The sequence below is a fragment of the Grus americana genome, chromosome 2, assembly GCF_028858705.1.
Source record: "Grus americana isolate bGruAme1 chromosome 2, bGruAme1.mat, whole genome shotgun sequence".
Lineage (NCBI taxonomy): Eukaryota > Metazoa > Chordata > Aves > Gruiformes > Gruidae > Grus > Grus americana.
The window spans coordinates 24,806,267-24,817,066 of NC_072853.1; the positions used below are offsets into that span (position 1 = coordinate 24,806,267).

At 39.0% G+C, this 10,800-nt stretch overlaps 1 protein-coding gene across 1 annotated transcript; it reads left to right on the top strand.

Annotated features, from left to right (window-relative positions):
* The first annotated feature begins 57 nt into the window (after positions 1-57).
* Positions 58-8,520, top strand: RIDA (reactive intermediate imine deaminase A homolog). Its single transcript, XM_054814270.1, has 6 exons — positions 58-191; positions 3,899-4,004; positions 4,565-4,619; positions 5,500-5,568; positions 7,192-7,247; positions 7,672-8,520. The coding sequence occupies exons 1-6, from the start codon at positions 127-129 to the stop codon at positions 7,732-7,734; spliced, it is 414 nt and encodes a 137-aa protein (XP_054670245.1). The 5' UTR covers positions 58-126; the 3' UTR covers positions 7,735-8,520.
* Positions 8,521-10,800: the final 2,280 nt, after the last annotated feature.

Genomic DNA, 10,800 nt, shown 5'->3' on the forward strand with positions numbered 1-10,800 from the left:
CTGCGGGGCGGCGGCAGCGGTAGCGTGTGCTGTGGCTTTAGGGGGCGGGCGGCCGGCCAGCTAGCTAGCCAGGCAGCAAGCAGTTGGCGGGGCGCTGAGGAGAGAGAAGGGGTGCTGGTGGCAGTTATGGCTTCGCTCGTGAAGAAAATAATCAGCACTGCTAAGGCTCCAGCTGCACTGGGCCCCTACAGGTATGCCTTAGCTGGGGGAAGTCTCTTGGAAGAAGCAGGAGTGAGCGGGAGCAGGTTTTGCCGGTAGCGTTTCGAGTAGGTCCCTGAAGGGGAGTCTGTCAGGCAGCCCTGGGGGCTGTGGTGAGGGTGGCCGATCTTCTCCCCAGTAGCCCCTCAGGGACACCTGGGGTCCTACAGCAAGAGTGGGTCTGCAGTGCTAGCGGAGCGGCAAACTTCAGCCAGGCTGGGGGGGCGAGTTGTCCTTATCGTTTCAGGTGAAGTTTTAAAATGTCTCTCAAAAAGTTAGTTTGGGAAAATAATTCTGAAATTAGTAATAAGCAGTGAATGGAAAAAAAAAAACAAACCCAAAACAAAACACAAGAGAAAGAATGATTCCTCTCAAGGAAAAAAATGCCTAGAAAAAAGCATGTTGCATATGCAAGTTAGCAGTGAATGCTGACTCTGGAGGCGATGGACAGTGAAGGCTGAGCCCAATCCAGGATGGTCTTTGCAGGGGTCACTGCCTGGGTGCTGCAAATCTTTTCTTATTTTGAATGTGACTGCCAGCAGGTTATAAATGCTTTTCAGTCTAAAAACTAAAATAAAGCTATGTAAGGTGTTTTTCAATGTTTTCACAAGTGAGTTGTTAGTTGCAACAGTTCTGAATAATTAAAAAAAAGCCAATTTTAATTGGAGAAAGGTTTCTCTGCTATTTGGATGTGAAAAAATGGTCAGTAACTATCTTTACCAGGGCATTTTCTAAGAATTTTTAATTCTGCATTCAGGCTTTGCTTTCCAAATATAAACACAGACTCCTTTGGTTTAAACTTTTCTACTAGTAGCATCTTAGTGCTTTGCAGGTGCACTTCTGTCTCCATTATTTTGAAATGGAACTTTTTGAGCTTCAAACTGTGTGTTCTTTATAGGAATTATAAAGATGGAAAAATACAAAGTGTAGAAGCAGAGAGACATGACATGAAGGTTAACTTCAGTAAACAATAAACTGTTGATGGATTGCAGCCAGGGGCCTGGCATTGCTTGTAGTTAGGAGAACATCTAAGACATGGGAAGGAGAGAATTCTTTGGCTGCACACATACACACCATTGGCCTAGCCTTCAACATAGCTCTCCACTTCTCTTGTGGATTAACTGCACTCCAACATTTTGTGCTTACTGATAGTTCTTGATGAAGCACTGCTTATTGTCCAGCCTGTTAATTGTATGATGGGTCCAACATCAATAAGTTTATCACTAACTTAGTTTTTCAGGTTTCAGTAAACTTGTCAAAGTCCACTGGGCAAAAATTGCGCAACAAGCAACTGCTACATCTCTGCTGTGCAGTCTGAGCATGGTAACAGAAGAATGAGGGCTTAATATGGCATAAAGAATTGAGATGTATGGGCTGCAGTCCTGGTTCTGCTACAGCCCTTCAGTATGCTTTTTTAGTGACCTGTCTTTAATGTATTTTGTATTTACTGCATCCAATTTCCAGTACCTTGAGATAGGTAGGTAGATATATAAAAAGACTCATGCGTGTGAGTGTGTATGTATATACATCTTATTAATGATATTAAACTTTTTAAAAGACACAGCAGAGATGTTGTCCTTGTATTAATCAACAATCATTTGTGTAAAGATGATGTGATTAATTTTGCAGTCCTTGTCTTTAAAGACCATGCTTCTTAACACCATCTCTGTGATGGATGATGTTCTTCTAAGGTCCTAAAGTCTGTCCAGTTATACGCTTAGGTATACTGAAACCTGAATGAATTCAGGCACACACTCAGATCTCTGCTGAATCAGAGATTAAAGAGTAGCTACGATTGACCCTAGTTATAGGATACATCTGCAGTTAAAGTGTGATTGGGGTTTGTGTAGCTGGAAGTTTCTCTGAGCTTCATGCATGCATTTGACTGTAGTAGAACTATACCCTTTAGTTGGTAAATTATTAATAGTCTTACTGAATGGAGGATTCCACTGGTAAGCATGTCAAGAAAGTTGAGGGGCAGAGAAGGGGACTCAGTAAGACTGCTGCAGATGTTGATCTGGCAGTGATATCAGAAGGCTTCAGCTTGTTTTCTCCCCAGTTATTCAGGATTTATGACTGTCTGAAGGCCTTTGTTGGGACAAATGTTTTGTTGTGTCATTTGCTTTATAATAAGCAGTACAAGACAATCTCTTATTTTTTTTTTAGAGAGCTCATACCTTCTTGTTGCACAGTTCTCTGTGCTTCAAACAGAAAGAGAACTTTGTGGTCTGAGGGCCTGTGCCTCAAACAAAGCAGGACATGGTAGGAAAGAAAATAAAATTAAGGAAGCATGTGTGTTTGGTTCATACACACGTTTTCTGTCAACAAGACTGCATTAGCTAGAAAACTACTTCATTCACTAGTGTCTCTTCTTTAAATGATGTAATTTTGTGATTTACTCAAGTTTTGTTAGTTGATGATAGAGAAAATAATTACCATGTAAGATATTTTAGTATATCAGGTAAGTTACTAGCTGTTTCTTGCCCTTATGCAATTACAGGAGACTGTAGGACAGAGGTAAAAAGAAAGGTTGGATTGCTTAACTGTAGTCATTTTACTGAGTCCCTAAATTAGGTTGGTCCCCTGTGAAGTCAATAGATTGAGCCAATCCAATTGAGTCAATCTCAAGAGAAGAGATGTAATAACAATGTTCCCTGAAAGAGTCCCTCTCTTTCTCCATTGACATTAAAGGGAAGCTAACCTCCTAATTTAGATACTTCAGGTAGGTGCCTAACTTTGTGTAACTTGAGAGGCTTGTTGAACTGTCAAAACAATGCGTTTTCTTGTGGAATGGGAAGAGATAAGAAAACCAGTGTTGACACACCACAAACACTTTCAAAAGAATCTTTCTCTAGTTTCTTTGCAAAATACTTTTAATTACTAGCTAAAGAGAAGTAAATTATGTCTCTTGCATAATGTTTGCTAGGTAGTTTAAATCTTTGTTTTAATCTTTTAATCTCTTTGTGGTAATTAGAGACAGTAATAATTGTCAACTCTACTTCAGCAAAACCACACCTGACATTATATAAAAATGTTTTGGAAATAGCTTGAATTCTGCATTCTCCTGAACTAACCCAGCCAATAGGTCATCCAGGTTATTCTGTGAGAGGAAAGTGATTGTTCTGGGAATGGAGTGATCAAGGTGGTGTGCTGACAAGCAGAGCTTCACCTGACAGCTGTAACTCACTTATCACGGTGCCCATTTGAGAAGAAAGTGGTAAATTTACTAATCAGCTCTTTTTTTTGTATTTTTTTTTTTTAATTCATTGGTCTGCAGCTGAGATGTAGATGAAAGGTATTGTCTACCTGTCAAGCTGGGATAGAATATTTACCTGGGCAGGTGCAAAAAATGTTTATTTACTCTGCCTCGCCTTTGTTCTATCTGCAGCATGGAAGCTGTGTTTAGTGTTGGGTTGCTGCAGTCATGCCTTTTGCCTTTCCAAGAAACAGGGTTTATTACCTCAGAAACAGAGCTATGCTATTGTAGCTATGTCTTTCCGTAGGTGATCTAATCCCAGGTCTCCCAAAGCATAAGCCAATTGAACATACGACTGTGTGTACAGACTTGTGCATGCATAACCTAAGTCCTCTATCTTTCTGAGATACTGTAAACTGCTGAAGAATATGTGAGGTATGCTTTCAGATAGTTAAATGTTTCGATGGGGAAACATTAAACCTAAAATGTCACTTGTGTTTTCAGCCAAGCAGTGCTGGTAGACCGGACGATGTACATTGCAGGACAGATAGGTATAGAACCTTCCACTGGGCAGCTTGTCTCTGGAGGGGCAAAGGAGGAAGCTAAGCAGGTAAGATGTCTTCTAGCAATAAACTTGTCATGGAGTTGTCATGTACTTAGTTAAACATGGGTTTATGAGAAATTGAAGAGCCCTACAGACTGCATTTCACATCCTCCAAGATGAAGAAAAAGCAGGAGGAAGTCATTCCAACCTATCCCTGTTGTTTCCTGCCCAAACAACGTGGATGTTAGGGGAGGAATCTGTATTTCATGTAGGAAAGAATCAGTGTTTGTAACAAAGGTTCAGACCCTAGTAAAAACCCTGGCTTTGAGATGGGGAAAGATTTGTTCCCCCAGCAGCAAAGAGGTTGTTTGAGGTAATAAGGTAGGATGAGATGGTGCTGCATCATCCCTTTACATCTAATGAATGGATGGTTTAATATTTGTGGTTTATTAGAAGCTCCCTTTTATTAATTTACCTTTTAATCTATTTCTGATTTTGCTTACTCACTGATGACAGTTGAAGATTTGCTAGGTGAACTTACAGTATAACATGGATGTAGCCAGATTACAGTCATATTTACATACTTACCTAAATACAACCTAGTAACCTGTTTCATTTTTCATTAGGCTCTAAAAAACATGGGAGAAATCCTGAAAGCTGCAGGCTGTGACTATGGCAATGGTAAGTGTTGCAGTGACAGTGGCAAACAAGTGGTTGTTTTTACCTACCTAGATTAAAAAAAATAAATCCAGTGATCTTTTAAAGAAAAAAAGAAAGCTGTTTGCTAAACATGCAGTTGTTATCAATAGCTGAAGGAGACAAAAGGAATTATGAGTCTGCATTCAAAAAGAAAAGAAATAAATCAACATGCAAGTGTTCGTGATGGGTATCGATGGGACACTACTGTTTGCCTTAAGTTCCTGTCAACAGTACTAATATTTTAATTCTAGCTGATGAAGCTCAGGTATAGACAGAGCAGCAACTGATTACAGGCATTTTAAGCATCCTAGACTTTGCTCTAGGTAAAACCAGGTCTGTATCTATGGTGTTAATATTCTAGGCACTTTGAGTGCCTTTTTTGAGGAGGGCTCTAATAGTGGAGCCAAACCACAATTAATGTTGGCTTGGGCAGTCATGGGTAAAAAATGCTAGCATAGACTGTATCTTCAGGCCTTTTATGGACTGGTTTTTTTGGCAGCAGATATTATATATGATGTAATTTTTGCCAACAGTTGGCTTACAACAGCTTTTTTATTTGACCTGCTTATCAGTTCTGTGCCTCTTGGAAAAATTGGGCTTAGAACAAAATTTAAACCAGGTATTTTCAGAGCTGGCCAGGAATATCTAATACTTAAGGTTTTATTATGTACTAAGTATTCAGATTTTTTAGATGGTTCTCTAGGTGGTAGCTCTAATGGTCAATATCTGTTTGTAAAACTTTTCAAAATGTTTAGAATATTTGAGAGAAATTTATGAAATAGAAAAAAGAAATGCACTAAAGATTTTCAACTTTTATACAAGAGTCAGAGGTCCAAAATAACTGCAGCTATGTAATTTCTAGTTGTGAAGACTACGGTTTTGATGGCAGACATGAAGGACTTCAATGATATTAATGATATTTACAGACAATGTAAGTAGATCTTTTGTTTCTGTTTTAACAGCATGGCTTGTGGAACAAATTATATTCACAGTAAAGCAAACTGTTTCAATGACTGAGATGATGTAGTTCCAGATTCTTTGAGATTCCCTTAGAAATATAATATGTAAATAATAAAATCAATTTACAAGCACCAGATTAAGTACAGCCCAATTTCTTGTGGATTTGTGTCCTACCATCCTACTAACTTGCTGTCACGTGAAGAACAACTCCTGCCATCCCTACAGGTTAATCTTCCATGCCTCTTTACCTTGATAGATGCTGTGTTGTCCCTAATAGAATTCTGTGGTAGATGGCCTTCAAATGCTTCATTTCAGATTTTGTATCTCCATTTCTTTAAAGTCAATTTGTATCTTTGAATGATTATTCAATGGGTTATTGTTATGGGATAGGGCACTTTTTTTATATAAGGATGAGCCACACTGCTCCACTGAAGGAGAAAAAAAAAAAAGCTTGGTTAACAAAACTGAATGTAGACTGAAATAGGTAATTCCAATGAGCCATATTGTGCAGAAGAATTTGGGAGAGTATGCACATAAGTTCCTTATTTATATAGCTTTGGGTTTAAATTAAATAGCAACATCTGGTCTTGAATCAAGTCTTTTATTTATGAGCTATCAACATAGTTTTCTGCATGTCAAAATGGAATTGCATGTGCATTTAAGCAGGGTAAAAAACACCAGCTGGATACTGAGTTACTGTTGCCTCCTACCTGGAGTTCAAGAAAGCAGTTGTTGTTGTTGTTCTTTAATTTGTGCAGTATTATCCTGCCTTGTCAGTGCAGGACCATGAAATTAACATTTCTGAGCTTAGCGTTAGCTCTCACTAGTAAAACTTTCACTTAATTATGTACATTCGTGGAAATGTTCAAAGTCAGGTTGGATGGGGCTTTGAGCAGCCTGATTTAGTGAAAGATGTCCTTGTCTGTGGCAGGGGGGTGGGTTGGACTACATGATCTTTAAAGGTCCCTTCCAACCCAAACTATTCTGAGTCTATACATTCAGCTCTTGTATCTTGACCAATACCTTCCCCCCACCCCATCCTTTCTCCCCTGTTCCTTTAAGATCCTTGAGTGCCAGGCCTAATTGTGAATGGAGGAATAGGTCAAGGGCCTATTTTAACTCTGCCTTCCTTTGATATGAGTAAGCTTGGCCCCTGTTGGCTTTAGACAAATCTGGGATCTTTGCTCACGACTCTTCTGGCAGGGACCTGTTTCTCCCTTTTGCTTTGTCTGTGAAAGAGCCCTCTCCTACTCTCTGGTGTTTGCAATTGGATGATCACTGTTCTGATTTAATGTTTCTTTTTCAGGCAAGTTGGTGTTAAAGCCATGCAGTGTTAGCAGAGGGCAAGTTGTCACTAGCCGCTAGGTCACAACTGTAGCTGCCTTCTCAATGATGAATGGTAGCTTGCTGAGATGTTAGACCAGTCAGTAACCAAAAAAACCAAGGGGGATGTGAAAGCTGGCACAGAAGACTATTTGTCTTGTAGCCTTGAACCTGAAACTGTTCCAATGACTGCGTTTTATACAGATTGCTTTGAACTGTGTTTTATCAAGCAAAGTTAAGTGATTGGTGGATGTTTCTGTTTAAATTACAGTTTTCAAGACAAACTTCCCAGCCAGAGCAGCCTATCAGGTTGCCGCTTTGCCAAAAGTAAGTGTCACTTTTCTGTGTACAAAAAAGAAATTTTCTGAAATTCCTTACTTCTGAAGCATTCTGGCAGCTTTTCTTAGTCTGGAATAGCTTCAATTGCAATTATTTTAATGAAGATTTTTAAGTATTTAGTTTTTTTCTAAGTATGCCAGTCTTACTCCCACACACAATAAGAGATCTGAATATGAGAGAGAGATTTCTTTATGGTGGAAGATGGCTACAACTAGAAATAAGGGGTTATGATACTTAACTAAGAGTAAAGTGAATCTTCAGTGTTACTTAACATTGCTAAATTATACAACTGTCGGAAGTATAACCTCCCTCAAATGTCACTCTGTTCTTACAAGGCTGTCTTATACATCCACTTCCTTCATAAAATAGATATATTAAATTCCTAATGTGTTTCTTTGTTGTTTTCTCACAGGGTGCCCGGGTTGAGATTGAAGCTGTTGCCATTCAGGGACCCCTCCAAGATGCTTCAGCCTGACTATAATAGAGACTGAATATCCTACAACAGCAGTTTTAGATTTAATACTTCCTCACATCTTATTCCTGCAACTGACTATCAGCAGTTACATACAGTTGAAATCACTAAACTTACCAAGGAAATGTGCTTTGTTCTGGATCATGGCCTTGGATTCTCTAAAATACAGGCTTACAGTGAGTTTTGAGCTGGCAGACCCTGAAACCTCCGGGAGTCCTGCTCACATCAGCTGAGTTTGATTGCAGGACAGAGCTCTTACTTTGTGATGATGACTGGATATTCAGATACTAAGTACACGTTTGGGTGAACGTATGACAGTTACACCATGGGTGATCTAGAGATGGAAAACTGTAATGATTTGTAATAGTAGGGTTTTAATAACTATTTTAAATAAGAAAAAATGACAACTGGGAAAACAGTAGAACGCTTGAATTGCTTAGTGTGCGTTTTCACTTTTGTGTTTTGGGGAATTTTGCTGTATTTGTTTCTGAACTGTCTTAAACTCTTTCTTTACAGAATAAATTACTGTTGGGACTCACATTTTTTTCATATGGAAGCAATTGCTTAAGAAAGTTAATATTAATTTTGGAAAGAAGAAAGTTATGCTTTTCTGAAATACAGTGCTAACTTTATAAATCAGATCTCTACCTGTAACCTTTTTCATAATCTTTTTCACAGCAATTCAACTTTTACTATCTTTTGATTAAAAACAAACAAAAACCTCCAAAAAACCCAAGCTTAAGAAATAATTCTGTTTAATGAGAATAAATGATAATTGCATCTGTAAAACCGTGCTTGTCTATTCTGGGAACAAACTTTTTTTTTCCTGGTTATGCTTTGATACTCCATTACAAAAAAGTCACTATCATCTCGCTTACTCAATAAGAAATAATTCAAACCAAAAGAACAGGTTTATTATCCATCTCCTAATAGTTAAGGATGAACAGAGTCCACCAAGACAGGAAGCTTTCAGCTATCATGGCATTGCAGTTCTTGGCATTTTTCTCTCTCATTAAAGACAGAAACATCTGCTTGATGGAGTGATTGAGCAATATTGAGACGTCAGACTGGTGATGCTAGTAAGTTATCCCATCCCTCTGCATTTATCTTCTAACCAAGTAGAAATGGATACCATGTTTTTAAGGAACTAGTTTGAAAGTCAGCTACCTCATGGTAGAGCTGATTCGCTGTCTTCCCCACAGCCATACAACTAAGCACAGTATTGGTTTATTTGGGGGGAAATGAGCAGAAATCCTTTTCTGTTGTAGTCTGTCCACCTCAATGTCTTTGTTTTGCTCTCTTCTGTTAAGATGGCCATCCAGTTACCTATGGGATGCCCCTGTCACTGTATCTTCACTTTCTTTGTGTAGAAAGTAAAAATAGCTATATGCAGCAGCTTGGAGAATGTATCAATTTGGTGGTAGAAACATGTACCTGCTTTATCAAATGTCTTGTGACGGGGAATCTTGTAGGTTGCTCCTTCCAGAGGCTGCTGTTTGTATGCCAGAGTGCCATGACTGAGAGCTTCGGAATCTGTTTCTAGTCCCATCTCGTGTGACCAAACTCAATTTTGGTAAGCCACAAAACCAGCAGTATAGCTGGATTTCTGCAGGTCAAGTCATCATACTGCTGTGTCCAGCAACTCAAATCCAGCCTTCAGTTCTGCTGTGTGTGTATCATTTGTCTTCTGTGTGTAATGCCTACTGACAATCATCTTGCTTACTTTTAATCAGTTAATGATTTTCATATGGTAAGCATGCAATAAAAATCTGATCTGGCAGCACCATGTTGCTGCCTACCTTTGCATGCACGTGCAGACACTACCATGTCTGAAAAATCCCCCTGTGCTCAGTACCACAGCCACGCTGTGTGAATCAGCTTCCATCCTTGGATGAACTGGAAGTGTCCCACTTGTGGTTTCTTACCGTTCTGCTTGTCAGCCGTGCTTTCCAGCTCTTGTTACTTTGGCGTACACCAGAAGGGCAGTTGGAAAGTTGTGAGAACAGTCAACCCTATCTACTCCTTCCAGATGTGGTATGTGAAGTGGCCAATTCTCCTGCTTGTTGCTGAGCTTGTAAATTGTATCTTTATAGAAAAAAGATTAATAATGAGGTTGTCACAGCAAGTATATACAGATGTATGGATTTTTTACAGCACTGTCTTGCTTTCCCTTGACAAAATGGGAGGTATTTATCTGTATTAGAAGCAAGATAATGCTTTTGGTATTTCAAACAGTGAACTTCCAAGCAACAACCTTTGAAAAGCACCTGACTTTTTCTGCATATAAACTGCCTACACATAAACTTTATTAGTCTTGGCTTCTGCTCCTGTTCTCTCTCCTTGACTATACTAATAATGTCTTTTATGCTCTACAGCTCTGACTCAAGAAGCAATCCCACCTAAGAAAAAAACATGACCAGACTTGTTAAGAAGTAGCTAGTACTAACATGAATATAACTTTCGAGGAAACATACAACAAGCTTTGTATGTAATTGAATGGAATTACATTTAAACGGATTTCTGTTTCTCTGTTACAGTTTTGCTCACATATAATCCCTTTGTTGGGATATATTTCACTTATTTGTAGCAGATTTCAGTAGTGTTGAACACATGCTAGGTTCAGCCTCTCACCTTACTCTCCCCTGCCTTACTTGTGCTATGCTGCCTCTTTGCCAACCTTGACCCTAACACTAGATGGCAGTTCTGATTTTTTTTTTGGTCTGCTGAGTTGTCCATTTGCTGATGTAAGTCCTCTATAGATCTCCTTTGGGTGTCTTCACTAGTACAAAGAGATGTGAATACACCATTGCTTTCCGCAGTGAGGCACAGTCTGAGACCAAAATGTAAGTGAAACACCTGTTAAAAAAAAAAAAAAGCATGCTGGATGCAGCTAACAAGCCACAACACGTTGCTTCCATTAAAAATGTTTGTATCAGTAAGTAGGTGCCATTCTGCAAAAATTCAAGAACTAAAATCCACTTTTAGTTCTATGATTCTTTAGCTTTTAGCCAGAGACCAGTTGCACAGTTTCTTGATGCCTCAGAACTAAATATGTATTCTTCAGGTACC

What these genes read in the sequence shown, in the direction of transcription:
- RIDA (XM_054814270.1), top strand. Translation starts at nt 127, where the DNA reads ATGGCTTCGCTCGTGAAGAAAATAATCAGCACTGCTAAGGCTCCAGCT. An exon ending in CAAAGGAGGAAGCTAAGCAG is followed by an intron (nt 4,005 to 4,564) that starts GTAAGATGTCTT and finishes ATTTTTCATTAG; the next exon opens with GCTCTAAAAAACATGGGAGA. An exon ending in TAATGATATTTACAGACAAT is followed by an intron (nt 5,569 to 7,191) that starts GTAAGTAGATCT and finishes TTTAAATTACAG; the next exon opens with TTTTCAAGACAAACTTCCCA.